The 19,948-nt window shown below is 40.7% G+C and overlaps 1 protein-coding gene across 4 annotated transcripts in view; it reads right to left on the reverse strand.

The window, feature by feature from the left end:
- Positions 1–19,948, reverse strand: part of PAPOLA (poly(A) polymerase alpha) — a 53,042-nt gene that overhangs the window by 13,343 nt on the left and 19,751 nt on the right. For 3 of the 4 annotated variants that reach the window (XR_014007733.1, XM_081192295.1, XM_081192294.1), the window contains exons 4-14: positions 19,574–19,655; positions 17,037–17,146; positions 14,228–14,281; positions 12,922–13,033; positions 11,802–11,891; positions 11,565–11,703; positions 10,032–10,104; positions 8,314–8,434; positions 7,195–7,279; positions 1,790–1,843; positions 192–311 (exon numbers count right to left, since the gene is read on the reverse strand). Coding sequence is in view for 3 of the 4 variants with exons in the window: in XM_081192295.1 (XP_081048421.1) it covers positions 192–311; positions 1,790–1,843; positions 7,195–7,279; positions 8,314–8,434; positions 10,032–10,104; positions 11,565–11,703; positions 11,802–11,891; positions 12,922–13,033; positions 14,228–14,281; positions 17,037–17,146; positions 19,574–19,655 (1,040 nt within the window). In the remaining variant the exon portion in view is untranslated. Of the gene's footprint in view, positions 1–191; positions 312–1,789; positions 1,844–7,194; positions 7,280–8,313; positions 8,435–9,059; positions 9,397–10,031; positions 10,105–11,564; positions 11,704–11,801; positions 11,892–12,921; positions 13,034–14,227; positions 14,282–17,036; positions 17,147–19,573; positions 19,656–19,948 lie in introns of those variants that run through there. The other variant, XM_081192296.1, reaches the window with a different exon arrangement.

Below are 19,948 nucleotides of genomic sequence, written 5' to 3' on the forward strand. Positions count from 1 at the left end.
ATCTTTCTAATGGTTTCCATTTCCTGTATGTATTGACAAAGAACAAGAGAGTTCCTCTTCTGAATGATGTTTTTATATTAAAAGAAGTGTAAATCTTGGTAAAGCATTTGACAATACTAACAGTAAGCCTGATTCCCACCCTTTCACTTTCAGTAAGAAGTTTCTGCCAACAGTCTTATTAAGAGCCTTACTTGTCAGGATTTTCCTTGGGTGCCGGGAATGACTGAGGATTTACATGAGCCAGTGTGATGAATTCATTCTTCTCCAAGCTTCCAACCAAAATACGGATTTTTGACTCTACCAAGCCAACCCTGAATACAAATAAACTTGTTAATACTGAATACTGCAAGTAAAGATACTCTTTTTTTTAGTTGAGAAAAGGAAGCTCCAATTCAACTAGTACTGGAAAAACACAAAAACTGGAAGGTAAGTACACTTGTAATGAAATAATTTTTACTATGTGTACTCTGGGTAAGTATCCAGAGATGCCATGAACACAGTTCCGTTCACAACTGAAGGAGGTTGGGAAAGCCCTTCAAACAGTGTGGGAGGTGGCAAAAAGGATGTAGGAGGAATGGGCAAAAAATGCTTCTTTCTCATTCTGTTAAAAGGATCAAAAGTCCTTCTGTTAACTTTTGTCCTTTTTTGCTTTTATACTCCTAAATAAAACTTTACATCTACAATTTGTTTCTGGATTTTGATCCCCGCCCCACTGCCGGCCATCCCATTAATATTAAACATTTTGGCATGAAAACTGAGAACTCTCAGAATAGCCCCAAAAGGGCTCATAAAAACTGAATGAACTGTTTATACAAGAAAGAGAAGAGGGGAAATGCTGCAACATAGACTCTTCCCCATAATCCTAATGCTACAATACCATAGCTGTCAACGTTGCCCCTTTTTTTAAGGGAAATTCCCTTATTCCGAATAGGATCCCTCGCAAGAAAAGGGAAAAGTTGACAGCTATGCAATACTATACATAGGTATCAAAGAGTTAATTTGCTAGCCTGAACTATGAGTAACTCAGGAAAAGTGCTTCATCAAGCTCAGCCTAGCATGCCCTTCCCCTTCCATTGTATTTTAAGGCAGGAGTTCCTGATAGCTCTAATTAGCATCTGTGTTAAGACAGGTGGTCCTGCATCCAACTGCTCCTTCAGAATGACTTGTGCAGCCTGAAACATCTTCACATCCTTAGAATATGCACTAATTATTATTCCAGTTACAGATAGGTAGCCGTGTTGGTCTGCCATAGTCAAAATAAAAAAATTCCTTCCAGTAGCACCTTAAAGACCAACTAAGTTAGTTCTTGGTATGAGCTTTTGTGTGCATGCACACTTCTTCAGATACACTGAAACAGAAGTTGCCAGATCCTTCTATATAGTGAGAAGGTGGGGAGGGGTATTACTCAGAAGGGTGGTGGCAATCTCCCATTCCCACCACCCTTCTGAGTAATACCCCTCCCCACCTTCTCACTATATAGAAGGATCTGGCAACTTCTGTTTCAGTGTATCTGAAGAAGTGTGCATGCACACGAAAGCTCATACCAAGAACTAACTTAGTTGGTCTTTAAGGTGCTACTGGAAGGATTTTTTTTTATTTTGACTAATTATTATTATTATTTAAATTTATATACCGCCCTAAGAACCACAGGTCTCAGGGCAGTTCATAGGATAAAATCACAATATAAAAACACAAAACATAAGATCAAAATAAAAACAATAACAATGATTCAAATGAAATGTTAACTTTAAAAGGGGGAAGGAGGCATAGGGAGTGGTCATATACTCACCACTCTAGTCGCTGTTTTTCTGTTGGTGCACTTGCTAGAAGTACAATATAATGCCTGTGAAGATAAAAAAACAAACATACTATACGATCTTGATTTTGAAAGTTCAGATTATAACTGGTATATTTTCAACACCTCATGAATTTCCAATAAATGAAATCTCATTGTAAGATTAACAATGCCTTCATAGATAGCTTCAGTCAATGGGAAGTGAATATTCATTATGTCTAAGCTACAATTAAAATTCAGGTGACCTTTAGAAGTTATTAAGTTGTTAACATTTATCTGAAAGAGTTGTATTTGTCAAAAATGTATTAACTAATAACATTAGTAGAATCAGCAGAAATACACTCACCAGCCACGTAACTGTAACTGAGAGCAAACAGGGATAAATCATAATGGGGTGGGGGGACTTTATTGGGAAGGGTAACATAAATGTATTTTTAATCAAAAGAAGCAGGCAGGTGTTATTTTTACAGTGCACTGTTAAGAAATGCTCTTCTAAATATTAGACACCCCCATGATCCATACCAAGAACTGTGATAAGACTGGTAAAGAATCAAAATAGTCCTGGAATACTACATGAATGAGCAGAGCCTTTGCAAGGCTCAAGTGACACCTCAATCCTAAATACAGATTCCAATCCGAAATACCAAATGTGTTTTGCTGTGTACGAATCGGCAGTATCGTTCAGTTGTGTGCCATCAACGCTATCCCTTTACTATTGAAATAAAATACTGCATTTGTGGGCACGTGATTTCTACGTGGTCTATGAGAACACCTGTGGCAGGATGCAGTAGTGCAATGCAGAAAGCAGAATTTAGCAAACTCTTTGCATGTGCCGATTAGACTTTAATATAGACGGAAGAGCCGCAGCTCAGTATTTATTTTTCTATCCAATTTATATACCACCCTTCCTCCCTTGCAAAACTGCCAGATCAAGGGAGATTTTCAGGGGAGAATCAGGTGGAAGAATTCAACATCACCAACTGCTCCAGCATATACTGCCCCCACAGCAGCATTACAAAGCCAACAGGCAGTTGGATCTAGATCTGCTGTTCATCCACTTTTGTGAGTTGGATCCAGCAGAGGCTCCTGCTCCACAAACTGGACACTCCCATGGGCAGAGGGTGGCAGTTTTTGCCTTTTTCCATGAGGCCCTCAGCTGTTACAGAGGGTGCTGCAACACTTGGGAGCAGATTTTTGTGGACAGAGGGCTATAGGAATGAAGGGGGAACTGGCCTCTATTGAGCAAACATGATTTACTTGATCCCTGAGAATACTGTCTCTCTTCCTCCTGCAGGAGCACCCATTTTTGTAGAGTTCTGCTCCATGCCAATCCTGAACACACCCCAGGACTGGGAATATTGATTTGCAAATGTGGGCCTGTTGGACATGTTAAAAAGAATAAAACTTGTGCTTTTCAGAAAGGTTCTTTGTAAGAAAGCAGAATCTTATCAGAACCATTCTTAGAAACTGGCGCAAAAACATGCACGTTAACAACTGATTGTTATAAGTAGCAATTTAAGCAAGTCCCAGTTTACAGCTCTTAAGGTTAGTATTAAAATAAAAATAGGGGAAAATTGCGAAGGTCTGGAATCTTTTCATACACACAAATTAAATATAATGGAGGCTTGAGCATCTTGGTGCCAGTATGTACAGGTTCTTTTCTGAGTGGATGTCATCATTAAGTGGCTCTTCCTCCCACAGTAGCAGTCTAATTGTTGTTGTTTTTCACAGGAATAATATATAACTCATAATATACCAACAGAATATAATAAATATAATTTTTTTAATGCTAGAAGCAGGTTTTTTTAAAGTTATGTCACAGTATGAAATAATTTGCAATGCTATCTGAAGGGCAAAGGACACTTTCTGAAAACCATTTTACAATATGAATACTGGTGGAATTAAAGTTACAGATGGGTAGCCGTGTTGGTCTGCCATAGTCAAAATAAAAAAATTCCTTCCTGTAGCACCTTAAAGACCAACTAAGTTAGTTCTTGGTATAAGCTTTCGTGTGCATGCACACTTCTTCAGATACACATCTGGAATTAAAATTATGGTGATTCTTAAGAGTGTGTTTTTTGTTGACTGCAACTTTAAATACCAGTCTCCTAAATAGGCCAATCAAACTGTTTCTATTGTAACCATAAACATTTGGAGTTAAGCTTTAGCTGGTTTCTGTAAGCACACAGATGAGAAATTGGCATTTGGAGAACAAACATGGTTTACTTAGCTCCATGTGTAGCTACCAAACACCCTGATCAAAAAAATCTGATCTAGATAAATTATGGATCTAGTGTGCACAAGAGTTTATTGAAGATTAGATTGCAGTCAGCATAATTTGTAGAAATGCAGACAACTCTGACAAGCAATACAGTTGGATTTCTTATTACAGTGGTGCCCCGCAAGACGAATGCCTCGCAAGATGGAAAACTCGCTAGACAAAAGAGTTTTCCGTTTTGGAGTGCTTTGCAAAACGAATTTCCTATGGGCTTGCTTTGCAAGACGACAATGTCTTGTGAGTTCCTGCTGGTTTTTTTTCTTTCCCCCCTTTTTCTAAGCATCTAAGCCGCTTATCAGCTGATCCGATCAGCAGATAAGCCACTAAAAGCCGCTAATAGCGCTAATCCACTAATCCATCAATGGGCTTGCTTCGCAAGACGAAAAAACCGCTAGACGAAGAGAATCACAGAACAGATTATTTTCGTCTTGCGAGGCACCACTGTAGTTGGCATGTAGGTTTTTCAGCTGGAGTCCAACACTGTAGTCAGGGCTGGGGCTTCAAATTTTTATAACTAGACTCCCACGAGAGGTGGTGGACTGACTCTCCTTCCTTGGACGTTTTAAAGCAGAGGTTGGATGGTCACCTGCCATGTATGATCTTGTTGAGATTCCTGCAGGGGGTTGGACTTGATGACCCTCAGGGTCTCCTTCCAACTCTACAACCCAGGATTCATCAAACCATTATCCAAGACTGTGGAACTCCCTCTGAACTGAGATTAGACAGGCTACCCTCCTTGCTGAGCTTGAGAGCGCATGACTTAAGACTTTCTTGTTCCAGCAGGCATTTTAAGATTGTACTTGGTTCTATGATTAATTTGTACTGCTTTATTGACCCATTTTCTGTGGATTGGTTTTATGTACACAGCTTAGATATGTGAATAATTAAGCAGTATATAAATGTCTTAAGTCTACAGAATAATTACTAGAGTAATTATGAACCCAAAGGTTTTTTTGTTTGTTTGTTTTAAACAGACCTTTCTAAAGTGATCATATGGCGACATCTAGAAATTCCTATTCTGAATTTTTTGGTGAATCAATTGAGGAAAAGCAGACTAGTTCATGTTCATCCTTTACTGCAAGGGGAGCTGTTGTGCAGAGTGCCACTGGTATACACAAGCTCTTGGGAATTGATAAAGGAACTCTCTGGATTCTGACCTTTTGAATAGTGTCAAGCGTCAGGGACATGGATTTATCATATATCATTACAAATATTTTCCTTGCTGGATATTATTTTCTGGCCTATTTGCTGCCTTAATTTAATGGATAGATGGGAAACCACTGCTCCTCCAGATGTTCTTAAGACAGCAATTCCCATTAGTTCCAGCCTCCAATACTAATGATCAGGGTTGATGGGAGCTATAGTCTAGCAATCTCTGGAATGTCACAGGCTTCCCTTTCCTGATTGAACGCCTAGTCAACAACATTTTGCATTTGACTCATTAGCCTTCTTTTTACAGCCACTGATCATACTAGTCTGGCAACTAGATCTCTGTTTTTAACCCCCAAACATACTTAGAGGCTACTTTATTTCATTTTCTCACAATATTGGTTGTTGTTGTTTTAACCAAAGGAAATTAATATTAAATAATGTGTGTATGCTAATCTTTCATGCATCGGCTGGAAGACAAAAAGGTGATTTAGCACTGGCAGGAGGATCCTAAAACATCTTCTCAAATTAATACCATGGATTTTAACATAACTTCTTTCACATATACCTGTATCATAATGAAATTTCTGCTTATATTGCTATATAAGTGACAACACATATAGGAACCAGACAGGGAGAAGACTGAATATGTTTCGGGCAAAGTATTCATGACCTAGTTATCCAACCTTTCAATTTCAAAAGCTGGATAACACTAAATGTATACCAAATCCGTTTTTCTTCCTTGATTGTCAGAAAACCTACTGCAATTATTTTTTTGTTTTTTTAATCTATGCAGCACCTGAATTAAGAAACCTATGACAATTGAGACACTGATATCATTTCTAACTGATGGATAAGAAAGGTTTAAAAGTTAAAGGTACCCCTGCCCGTACGGGCCAGTCTTGCCAGACTCTAGGGTTGTGCGCTCATCTCACTCTATAGGCCGGGAGCCAGCACTGTCCGCACACTTCCGGGTCACGTGGCCAGCGTGACAAGCTGCATCTGGCGAGCCAGCGCAGCACACGGAACGCCGTTTACCTTCCCGCTGGTAAGCGGTCCCTATTTATCTACTTGCACCAGGAGGTGCTTTCGAACTGCTAGGTTGGCAGGCGCTGGGACCGAATGACGGGAGTGCACCCCGCTGTGGGGATTCGAACCACCGACCATGCGATCGGCAAGTCCTAGGCGCTGAGGTTTCACCCACAGCGCCACCCGCGTCCCACAAGAAAGGTTTACTTCATGATAAATTAGTCCTAGCATTCCTTCCACTTTGTCAAAATGAGGTGTTAAGAGAAACATCTTCAATATTCCTTGGAATACCAGGTGTGCACGCTCATTTTCCATTTTGACACAAAGTGGATTAGCCTTCCAAAATTTGTTTAAGATTCTAGCATTTGTAATGCAAAGAGTTAGAGGAATCAAAACACAGACGCATTATCATGATGATCAGTCTTATTTTAATGGGTGAAAAGCCGCATTGTCATTTTGTTTAGATTAATACATAACCACCCAATACAGAAAATGTTTAAGTTTCAGCTTGGAGTGGGCATCTGACCAGTTTTAACCAAGGGGAAATAAGGTAAGTTTAAAAATAAATAAAATAAACTATGTTACAACTTTCACCCAAATACAAGAAACAGTCAAGAAGCTTTCTTCTTATTAGGAACCCTTAAAATACCTGGCAAGTCTCAAGAAATCCTCCAGAAGAGAGTGCTTGCATTGCTTGCATTTAGTGGGTAACTTTTAAAATGTGTTTTACTAGTAAATGATTAGAAACCACAAATATCTTACATTCAAATGAAACGCATACATGTCCCATCATATTTAGGTAAAATTTGATCAATGTCGTGCAAAACAGGGACATCACATCTGTCCACTATAACTATTGCTAGTCAAGTTAGCCAGTTTAAATTAGTGTGAAAGTGTTAAAATAGATACTCATAAAACATCTTTCATGCCATAAAATACATACTTGTATTTTTGAAAGAAGTTTGGAGCTTCAAAAAGTTTGGACCACTCTGCCTTACTCAGCAAAATTTCATCTGTGATAGCAAGACCTGAATTATAAAAACACATTTCAGCCTTTTCATATATTATTATCTTCATCGGAACAACAGTTTACTGAACACAAGGAGTTAAGAGCATATAAATGAAAATACAGCTACCCAAATGAAAGCCAAATGAGTCAGACTCTTAGCCTACCTAGGTCAGCAATGTCACCTCTGACTGCCTAGTGGCCCTCAAAGCTTTCCAGCCCTGCCTGGAAATGATAGATCCTGAACCTGGAACCTTTTACATGCAAAGAAAGTGCTGAATCCCTGAGCTATCAGCCTGCCCCATAAGGAGATAATTTTGAAAGTTTGTTCATAATTTAAGTTACATGGTGGTGTACAACTCTGTACTAAGAAATAACCAACTACAGTTTATCTAAAGTTTCAGACCGAAGCTTCTTTCTCTGCCTTGATCTGTCCAAATGGGGGAAAAAATATTTTAAATAGGAAGTGGTAGGAATTGAACCCGGGACATAATGAATAGTATCACTGAACTATTTACTTATTTATTCAAATCATTACCAACCCTTCCATCCAAAGGAGCCCAGGGCAGAAAAAAATACTTTAAAAAAAACCAAACACCTCATTTATAGGGGCTATGTACAAGTAGTGTTTAAACAAGAAGTTGTGAATATCATGTTCAATTGTGGCTAAAATAATTATGATACAATACCATCTTTCGAGGTACTAAAACTGTCTTAAGCATCCTTTCTGACCAGCATTTTACCAGTGGAACAAGTTTCCAAGAACCCATTTTTCCCTCAGTATATCCAAACTACCATATATTTATTCCCAGCTGCTGTAAGCAAAGAGAGTACTGGGCTACTGCAATACACAGAAAAGCTGAAGCTGGATAAGAATCCACACTTAAGAATTGCTGCTTTCCAATCAGTTTGAAAATGCTATTTCTAAAAGCCTTTACAATTAGAAAAAGCTACTAGATAAGCATTAGCACAATGTCTGGATCCAAACTATCAACACACATAATCTAAGGAGGGTTATTTTCATTCTTTCGGGAATAGATGTTCAGAATTCCTTACCTTGCTTAAATTCTTCAACCATCACCATACGTGTAGAAACGGACACATTGTAGGTAGAGTTCTGCTGGGGGTATGCTGGTGTAATTATAGGCATAAGATGGTACCTATCACTGGGGTTTACCTACATATAATAACAGCCAATCAGTTTTCTTCAATCACATTTAAGTTAAAAAATGTGGATCTGTCCATTGAAAAAAAAATCCCTATGTTATATACCACTAGTGACGTCAGTGAGGTAATTAATACTGGCAGCCTACTTCAAACTCAGGAAAAGTGACATATTTTTAAGAGCAGATTAAACTTAATTATCTGTTTTCCAATTGCACCTGTACTGAATGCTAGCCTGTCTATAATTATGAAACTGGAGTGATACCTGACTGATACATGAAGAACTTTATTACCAGGCACACTATGGTCTGCAACCCTTTTGAAATATGTAGTGCATTTTTTCCCTGTTGTATATTAATTGTCATGAAGAGGCCAATTCAAAACGTAAAACATAAAAAACTAAGCACCCAACAGGATCAAATGTGTTTAACATATCCTTTATTTAGAACAGTATGTTTGATGAAGGAAGGAAACGTGCAGATGCATGTCAATACTTTTAAAGTTGTAATTATTTTAAGTTGAAACCCTACCATTTCCTTACATGGTTTTCTTTAGCTACCGGAGTACAAAGTACTTGTATTACATACTGCTCATATGCCAAAGGATAACAAGGCAAAAAACAATCATAACATCTGATGTGGGCTTTTATTAAAGTAAACTTTTTATTGAAAATGAACTGTACAGTCTTCATATACACCAATTTTTGCTTGTGTTGGTCAACCAACAGGCTCCGATTCCACGCACTGTGTAGTCACAATTCTGATATCCAACTGGGTTTCAGCAAGCCCAGAACTCGATTGTGATAGCCACATTCAATAGGGAGAAAAATACCCTATTTTATAATACATGACGTGTAATTCTTGCAGGAGCCCAGGTGCAAGTAATCCTATAGTACTGCTGAAATTAAGGAGATGTGGTCCTAATCAGTGCCAGATAGAAGATTACTGGGAGTCCCGTGAAAGTAACTTGAGTTTTCTAAAGGAAAAATGGGGAAAACTAATGGCAAAAAAGCTACTTACTATTCTTGGTTTAGTATAAACACCTGCCTACAGAGTAGACATAAGTTGGCATAAGTGTACAGTACTGGCCCAACTTTCTATGGTCATCACAGAAATCATAGAGTGAATAAATGGATGCAATACTCAATTTAAGTATACAGTCGAACCTCCGTTTATGTAACCCTCTGGTTACATAAACTTCAGGATGCGTGCACAGAAAACCTGGAAGTATTTTACTAGGTTTTGCCCCGCGCACATGTGCAGAAGCGGTCCCCAGGTTGCGGACACCTCGGGATCCGACCGGACCTCCGGAATGAATCCCTTCCGCAACCGGAGTTACCACTGTATTCACATTTTTAAGACTGTGCATTTGGGGAATTTTACAGCAAAAAAGAGAAATCCCGAGGCCAAAAAGGGGGGTGGGGGGGAGGAGAAGGCTTCAAGTAAAAACTTGGGACAAAATTAAGTGACAGCCTACATTTTACAGAGAAAGTATAGAAGTGCTGTAAAACTAACCAGTATTTGTATTTGTAACAAAGGTAGATTCCTTAGGGCTTAAGCAATTTGTTTTAAGCAGATTGATCTTATAGGGGGAAAAAATAATACACTAACCCTTGGGTCCCATACAGGCAAATTAAGATTGCATTCTTCTGGCTGTTTCAATAGCACTGGATTTGGCCATTCCCTGTTTAGAGAGATTGTAGCACTGAGTAAGAAAAGCACTTATTTATAACAACAAGCAAGCATGTTTGAATGTGAGCCTTCATTTTATACACCAGACGCAGCATCAGATGAAGCTTCTTTCAAAGGAAACTGCCTAACCAGCTTTCTTAAGGAATGAATTTTGTTTTATTCCCTTCAATCCAAACAACTTTCATAGCACTTAACTGATAAATGCTTAAGGTTTGGTTTTTAGCCATTCATCTTCAAATGGATACACCTTTAGAGCGCACTTCTTTAGGGCTATTGTTATGCTAGAAATATTTATGGGGAACATTATTTTAACATTTGGAATCCATCTCATTCCTCATGTCCAGGATGGGTAACAACAGACAGCAGCAAGATACCAATAGTATAGACACTCCACATAATTTGGCAAATGCATGTAGAATGTCTCCCTATAAATTGTGTCTTTGCTTAAGAGACCCCCTGCCACTTGGACACTGGTGTTATGTGCAAACTGATCCTAGGACTGATAGGAAGTATTAATTTTTTTAAAAAACGGTATCTTCAATGCGTCAGCTATTCTGTCCATAAAAGTTATTCTTTTTAAGAAGCTAACCTTATTGCAAGTTTGAAGTGCCACTCTAGATTATACTCCACACACACTATGCTACCCATTTGTCTTAGGCCTTAGAAGTATTTGGAACAGGTTAAACAACTGGATTGTTTATTGAAACCTTGTGTACCAATAGTGCATCGGTGCAATGTACATTTTAAATTTAGTATTCTTACAGGCACAGCTCCCCCAAACATATCAGTTTTTCCTAGAGAAACCATGCAGCAGCAGCACATCAGCCAAGGTGCTACTATCAATCCAATTCAGCAAATTAACATTAGAAAAATCAAATCTTCAAAGGTTCCAAGAAGGTTTCAGATGATGGGCAGCTAGCATGTGTTCTGCACTTTTAATTTGAAATCTCATCTCTATATGAGAGCACATGCAGAAATTTGTTAATTCTTGTATATGGAAATAATTCCAGTTATGCAAAATATTTTTTGTGCTTTAGAAGACTTATCCCAGATATTCCCCTAAACATGTAGCACAATCACATCAAACATGAACTGGCAAATGCTGTTCACCTTAAAGAGTCCCCATTTTAACACACCAACCTGTTCAGACTAGGTATGAATGCCATCTGTGACCCTTTGCTCAATTAGCCCTAAAATGGATAGAGCCACACAAAAAGGCCAGAGCTCCACAAGAGCTCATGTGTTTAAGTGCCTCACATAATGTAAGTAGATGTTTTGCACCGAGGGCTATAAAATAAAACCTGACAAGTGTCTTGCAATTTCTCGGAAGGGTGATTAATATTCCTGAGTACACTTGTTAACCTGACACCATCTGAAGGAATGTCATAGAAACAACACTAAAATTCAGGGTCTATAATAAATTTTATTTTAGTGTAATCTAAAAAGACATACCATTTAGAAAATACCAAGAAAAATTTATGTACAAGAGTTGATGCTATTGCATTTGGATAAAGCTGGCAAGTTCTTGCTACTAGCATAGCCCAGGAAACTCCACCAAGGAAACCTAGTATATTGGAATAGATGTTGTGCCCTGTTGTTGTAGAGATAAAAGACAAGACAACTTTAGTCACTTTCATTCAACTGGATATAAGCATTTTTTAAAAATCCATTTTGTAAAATCCCACTTACGTTTAGCCCATAGTTTGATAGCTCTCAGTGTTAATCTGAAATTGTCAATATTTGGTACTAGATGGAGAATTTCATCGGTTACTCTGCAACCTAGAAAACAGAAACCATTTTCCCATCATGAATATTAAAGAAAAGACATTAGACAAAACTGGAGAATTTTGGGATTACTTTGCTTTTTTCAGAAGAGGGGTCTTTTTTAGCCTAATTATTTTTTAGCCTAACCAATACAAAGCTATGCACAATAAAGGTTCTCTCTTCAACAAGCACAACAAAAACATAAGATCACAATATAATATTGTGCTATACTATAACCTGAAAGATGGTAGTTCAGCATATACGATTGTCACAGTAAAGCATAGTTACAGCCAATTCTGCATTTCTGTGTCACATCGAGCACCTCCACCATTCCACAGCAATGAGAATTTATGCCTTTGTTAAGCCCTTGCTCGACTCTCATTGCAAAATATTGCACTACTTTCTGTTATCTCAAATTGTTTGTGGGACTGGGATACACAGGGTTATATCTAGCCGTTTTGCTTAGCTGACAGTAAGGCTTCCATCAGTGGAACTGGGAGGGACACAGATATAAGAAGAGAGGGGTGCAGGGGATCCCCAAGATTGCTTTCCTCTCAATTTCTGTGACAGCTGAGTGACAACTCTTAGATACAATCCAAACAGATTAAATGAACTGTCTGATTTAAGAACAAATTCAGATACTTTGTAACTGAACAAAATTAAGAGCTGAAATTGCATAGATTGACATGTATGTTTGCCTCAAGCCATATTAAGGAATGGGAAAACATACACACTTTTACATCAATCAGCCTTAATTCTGTCTATGGTTAACACTGAACAGACTAATTATCTTTGCAAAGGAAGGTCAGCAGAATTCAGATTCTTGCAGTGTGCAATAATGTCCTTAAAACTACCTCTAAACAGTGTTTTGACAGCCACTTTAACAATTATTACACTTTTAATCAATGTATACTGAACAACTATTATGCAATACTGAAATATGCAGTATCTTCTGTTGCCACAGAAGATATTTGTATGAAGTTTCAAAAAAGCTGTCTTCTCAATTATAAAAAAGAATACCAAATGAAATTATAACATAACTTACCATTAAGACTTCGTATGCATCTAATGTCTAAATTTTTAAGAAGACTATCATCTCGAAGGTCTAGGTCTTCAGGAATAGTCTGAAGTGCTAATCGGGCAAACAATATATCAATCTAAAACAAGCAAGAACAAAGAAGGGAAGTATGTTATCATTCCATTGTTATGCTAATAATTAAGTCTATGAACTGTTGTTGTTGTTGTTGTTTTTTTAAAAAAGTCCACAAAATGTACTTTGTAGAGACAGTGCTACTTAGTTTCTCAGTTTGTATAGCCAGTGATCATATTAATGAACTCAGGACTGCTGCCCTCCTTCCAATTACATTTCACCTGCCAAGCTGCCAGCTCCTTCAAACCCCACCCGTGCCTACCCTTTACTCCCACCATTGCCCAATCCCCATTCCTTCACTGCTTGTCCCAAACTTCACCTCCTCTAGCAGCTCACCCAAATCCTAAGATCCTGCTGCTGTCATCACTCAGAGAAAAAAGGGGAAAGAGGAAAGTCTTTTGCTCCTTCACCATGCTCTGCCACCAACAGTCATGCATTTTGAAATGCACGCTCCCTACTGGTGGTGATGGACTACTCCCTACTGGTGGTGATGGACTAAGTGGAGAAAGACTTTCACCCTCTATCATGGTAATAGTGACAACAGGGAGTGTGTGCTCACTTGAACCCTGGAGTTCCCTTGACCTGTTGTGCATGCATGAGACTAATGGTGGGGGGCAGCAGCAGCAGCAGCAACAACAACAACACAAAAGACAGCAGCTAATTGCAGCATGGTCTTTTTCTTACAAAGGTATTACATAGCATGTAAGACATATTGTTGACAAATTGGGGAAGCATTTTAGTGTGCAGCAACGGGAAGAATGCATTTAATCAGTAACATTGTCTCACTTCACACTTGGCAATAGACCACATGCAAACATTTTGGGACTGCAATGAACTGTGAATGAGCTACTACAGACAGCAGCATCTTTCTGTGTGTGTGCTGGGGACTGTATATGTGGATGGGTCTGGATACTTTATTCCAAGTGGGGTCAATTTTTATACACCCTACTGCTTCAAGCTGTACAATATTAATATCTGAAATAGAATCTTAAATGGATGCCACAATTTCCATGACTAAAGTAGCATTTTTTGAGCAGTCACTAAAAAGCAAGTTACCGTTGCATGGTATATGTCCCTTAAAAGGAAGCAACTGTTCATACAAATAACTTCCATGTGAAGATGGCCTCAGTGTGGACTATGTGACTAGATGGTGGACTATGTGAACAGATGGTGGTGCAAAAGCTGTCTTAATTACTCTTACCTCTATTCCATCAAAACATAGTTTGATAACAGGAACAAATGCTTCTTCAACAGCCTGAAAAATAAATATTTTACAATGACTAGTACTCATACCAGATCTTCAACAGGAACTATTTAAGGGCCTGGCTAGGATAGCTTTTTTATTCCATTCAACTCTAATTCTACGCCATGGTCTGATCACTACGCTTTAAAAGCCAAGATTGACTTCCCGCTCCTCCCCGGCTCGGGTGGCGAACCTATTTGGGCTCGTCCGCGAAAACTGATGGATCCTGATAGATTCCGACAAGCCTTGCGGAACCCTGCTCCTCCTGGCGACTCATTAGATGACCTTGTTGAGGACTGGAATAACCGGCTCTTGGCAGCCATTGATGAGATCGCGCCTAAGCGCCCTCTGCGACCCCGTCGAAACCGGGCCCCTTGGTTTACTGAGGAGCTCCGGAAAATGAAGCAGGATCTCAGACGGCTAGAGCGAGTATGGCGACGGACTCGTGACGGAGCCTCAAGAACATCTTATAGGACGCTTATGAAAGCCTATGAGATGGCTATGAAAGCTGCTAAGAAATCTTACTTTGCAGCTTCCATTGCATCCGCTAGCTCTCGCCCGGCACAACTTTTTAGAATAATTAGGTCAATAACGTCCTTAGGAGGACAACCAAATTTAAGCACAAATTCGACCCACAGCTGTGAGGCATTCACGAGCTTTTTTGCGGAGAAAGTCCTGTTGCTCCGCCGTGACCTCCCTGCCAATTTAGACACAGTGACTGAACTGGAGGCCCCTCGACTGACTTCAGGTCCAGTGTTGGACCATTTCGATCGGATACTCCCTACTGATGTGGATAGATTCCTCCAAGTTGGTAGGCCCACCACCTGCCTCCTTGATCCGTGCCCGTCTTGGCTGATTAGGGAGTGTCCAGATGTTGCGCGGACCCCCCTGGTTGAAATTATCAATTTGTCCCTTGACACGGGGACATTCCCAGGGGAACTGAAGGAAGCAGTGGTGCGTCCACTCTTAAAGAAAACTTCATTAGATCCCTTAGACCTATCCAATTACCGCCCAGTTTCAAATCTTCCATACCTGGGTAAGGTAATTGAGAGAGCGGTTGCTGAACAGCTTGGTAGGTTTCTGGAGGAAACATCGGCATTAGATCCATTTCAGTCCGGTTTCCGTCCTGGTTTTGGGACGGAGACGGCTCTGGTTGCCCTAACAGATGATATTCGTAGACAACTGGATCGAGGCGGGTCAGGACTGCTGATCCTTTTAGATTTGTCAGCAGCCTTTGACATGGTCGATCATGATCTTCTGGACCATCGCCTTGCAGACGTGGGGATACAGGGCATAGCCCGTAACTGGTTGTGCTCTTTTATCTCTGGTCGGGGACAGAGGGTGGCACTAGGGAGGGAAATGTCGTCACGCCACTCCTTGGTGTGTGGAGTGCCGCAGGGCGCAATTCTCTCCCCAATGCTTTTTAACATCTTTATGCGCCCTCTTGCCCAGATTATCCGGAGCTTTGGGCTGGGCTGTCATCAATATGCTGATGACACTCAGCTCTATCTACTGATGGATGGCCACACCAACTCGGCCCCTTACACACTGACCAGATGCTTGGAAGCTGTGGCTGGATGGTTTCGTGGGAGCCGATTGAAACTAAATCCTTCGAAGACAGAGGTCCTATGGCTAGGTCGGGATAGCATGGGGATGAGGGACCAACTCCCTTCTCTTGCGGGGGCCCAATTAGTGCCATTGCCTTCCGTTAAGAGTTTGGGTGTAATCCTTGACGCCTCCCTTTCCATGGAGGCGCAAGTCACAGCAACAGCCAAGGCGACATTTTTCCACCTTCGCCGCACCAAGCAGTTGGTCCCTTACCTTTCCCGCCCCGACCTGGCCACAGTGATCCATGCGACAGTCATCTCCAGGCTTGACTACTGTAACTCGCTCTACGCGGGGCTGCCCTTGAAGCTGTCCCAGAAACTCCAGCGGGTACAGAATGCTGCAGCGAGGCTCCTCACAGGGTCTCTGCCATGGGAGCATATTCATCCAGTGCTTTTCAAGCTGCACTGGCTCCCGGTGGAGTACAGGGTCAGATTTAAGGTGCTGCTTTTGACCTTTAAAGCCCTTCACGGCCTAGGACCCTCGTACCTACGGGACCGCCTCGCCTGGTATGCCCCACAGAGAGCCTCAAGGTCCATAAATAACAACACCCTAGTGGTCCCAGGCCCTAAGGAAGTTAGATTGGCTTCAACCAGAGCCAGGGCCTTTTCAGCACTGGCCCCAACTTGGTGGAACGCTCTGTCTCATGAGACCAGGGCCCTGCAGGATCTGATCTCTTTCCGCAGGGCCTGTAAGACAGAGTTGTTCCGCCTGGCCTTTGGATTGGAGCCAATTTGATTCCCTCCGCCCCCTTTTTCTTTTTTCTTTTCCTTCTCCTGCAATGAGGCTCCATTTTAATATTTTAATGTTCCATTATTTTAATGTTGTATTTTATTTTTGTTTTTAAGTTGTAATCACTCATCTTGTTTTTATTATTGCTTGTAAGCCGCTCTGAGCCCGGCCTTGGCTGGGGAGGGCGGGGTATAAATAAAAAATTATTATTATTATTATTATTATTATTACGTCAACCAGAATTTACAACAGCAAGCAATTCTATCAGAAATTGGATTCCAATATAGAAATAGATATTACAATAACCTTCCAACATCACTGAAACATTATGCTTATTTAAAACAGCCTATAATCAACTCAGTTCTTAATGTACAATTATCGTAACGCTTTGGGGACTTATGTCTTTCTTTAGATAGAGTAATTCACATACCCGTAGGTCTTTTACTTCTTCCTGTAGTTTCAGTTTTTCATAAAACGAGGTGAAAAAATCACTCCTGTCAACATGCCTTGGTGCAACACACAATGCATCAATATCAGCACCTAAAAGAAGCGTGAATAAACAGAGTTAGTTACCACATAAAGCCAACCATAAAAGAGGCAACAGTGCAATGGTATTGTTTTGAACAGAAATTATTGCAGCACAGGATTCTTTTAAATACTGCGGTTAAAAAGGGTAATATCATATTGAAATACAGTCATACCTTGGTTGAGGAACGCCTTGCGACTCAAACATTTTGGCTCCTGAATGCTGCAAACCTGGGAGTGAGTGTTCCGGTTTGCAAACATTCTTTGGAACCCAACTTCCGATGCAGCTTCCGATTGAGTGCAGGAAGCTCCTGCAGCCAATTAGAAGCCGCACCTTGGTTTTTGAATGGTTTCAGAAGTCAAATAGACTTCCAGAATGGATTCCGTTCATCAACCAAGGTGCGACTGTACATTCTTTCACTCAGTATGTACAGCAACTTCCACTTCAAGAAATCTACCATTTGAAATCAACCACCAAAAGTATGATTCTCAACTTACAAAGATATAATTGATAATGAAAATATAAGTTAAAACAAGGCTCAATTTAACTTAGTTGACTTATTGTTTTGCACTGAAGCTACTTTTGGAAAGCAGCAGTGTTTTTTTAATATAAGCAAATATAGTTCACAATTTTCAATACTTTATATGAAACTACAGTGGTACCCCGCAAGACGAATGCCTCGCAAGACGGAAAACCCGCAAGACGAAAGGGTTTTCTGTTTTGGAGGCGCTTCGCAAGACGAATTTCCCTATGGGCTTGCATCGCAAGACGAAAGCCCATAGAGAAATGCTGGCGGTCGGGAGCAAAGACTTTCGCCCACAGCCGGCCTTCAGAAGAGGACCTCTTCTGAAGGCCGGCGGAGAGCAAAAGTCTTTGCTCCCCCCCCCGCCTGCCTTCCCCCCGCCTGCCCCGGGCGATCTTAAAATGCTGGGGGTCGGGAGCGAAGCGTTCGCTGCCGACCCCCAGCATTTTAAAATCTCCCCCTGTTCCGAAGGGGGGCGGGGGGCGGGAACACCTGCCCCAGCCACCCCACTCCGGAACGCTGTTCCGAAGCGGGGCGGGGGGCGGGAACACCTTCTGAAGGCGGGCGGGGGGCGAAAGTCTTTGTCCCCCCTGCCTGCCTTCCCAGGGGCTTTTAAATCGCCCCGGACAGCGGAGAAGTCCTCCGCTGTCCGGGGCGATTTTAAAATGCCGCCCGCCAGCATTTTAAGATCGCCCGGACAGCGGAGAAGTCCTCCGCTGTCCCGGGTTTTTTAAAATGCTGGAGGTGGGAAGAAAAGCCCTTGCCCCCCCCCCCCAGGCCTTCAGAAGAGGTCCGGGGACAGACTGTCCCCGGACCTGGTCTGAAGGCGGTTTCCCTAGGAATGCATTAATTGATTTTCAATGCATTCCTATGGGAAACCGTGCATCGCAAGGCGAAAAACTCGCAAGACGAAGAGACTTGCGGAACGAATTAATTTCGTCTTGCGAGGCACCACTGTAAAATGGAGCTTCAATGCTAGGCTTATCTATACCAGAGGTAGCACAGCATGCAAGTTAAAAACTCTCATATCTCCTCACTCTTAATTTATTACCTGCCTGCAGCAGACACTGGTTGAGGATATTTTTATTATGGAGTGGCAATTAGGCCATATTGCATTAAACATGAACGCAAATAAATTCATTAGTGCACCAGACAACTAAAGATTACATAAAGTATACAATGACCACCAAGAAAAGGCAGCAGGTGTGCTGTGGAAGGGCAGAGAGCTCTGTTGCATTAATACCAACACCTACCCTGCCACCATCAACTGTCAGGTCCCGGCATACTTTTATTTTAGCATCAGATCCTAGCAGTTTCTGTGTGTCTGCAGAGGTTTTTAATATTTAATCAGAATTTAATTCATTCTAAGTTCATTTGAAAAAAACGTATCTAATATTATACCAGCACTTATAGTAGCCCCCCACAAACACAAATGAGTTGCTATCAAAATGTGTCCAACTGTGGAGGGACATTCCCTCATCTTAAGATAAGCTCCTTTTGCTGTCCTAGGACTGCATTTCAGGAGTAGCATTCTACTGAACTGTGGTGGTGCAAAAACCGTAATTTATTTCAATGTAATAACATTAAAATAATTAATTTTAATGGAATCACATTAAATGATGTAGACAGAACTACCTACAAGACCGTTGTGCTTTGGAAGTATGGCTAGTCACAGAAACCAGTTGTTGCTATGATTGCTATGGTACAGCCCTTAGTGATAATCTTTTCCTAATCACATGTTTGTGTGAGGGCAAGTCTCCTGTCCAAGCCAGTCATTGATGTCACTTGCAGCAGAATCGTAAAAGGTTTTATAGGCTCTTTAGTGAATTTTTATACTTCTATTGGCTACCAACTAGGCACTAAGCAAACATATTTTATAAATGTATAAAATATTAGGTACATATCAGGGACACATTACCTTTTGTATGTACACCTAATCTGTATGATCCAAATGTAAAAATTTTCCCTCCAACGTTTTCTATTACAGACTGTGGAAGATTCTAAAAGGGAGCAAACACAGGATTTGAATTTTTATAAGCAATGCAGAACCAGTGAAATATTAGTACACTTCAAACCCTAGACGCTGGCTTCAAGCTTACTGATAGGAGCTTATTTCAGTTGTGGCACACTGATAAGAGGTAAGGGCAGAAAGTTAGCTAGTTATCATTGCTAAGCCACTTTGAGAATTTGCTGTCACACTATAGCATCCTGCTAGTTTTATCAACAGAAACAGTCAGTTGCTTAAGCTTGATGCAGCAGACACTCATTAAACTGCATATTCTACAAATCTAAT

Source organism: Podarcis bocagei, assembly GCF_964188305.1.
Source record: "Podarcis bocagei genome assembly, chromosome: 1".
In the NCBI taxonomy this organism is placed as follows: domain Eukaryota; kingdom Metazoa; phylum Chordata; class Lepidosauria; order Squamata; family Lacertidae; genus Podarcis; species Podarcis bocagei.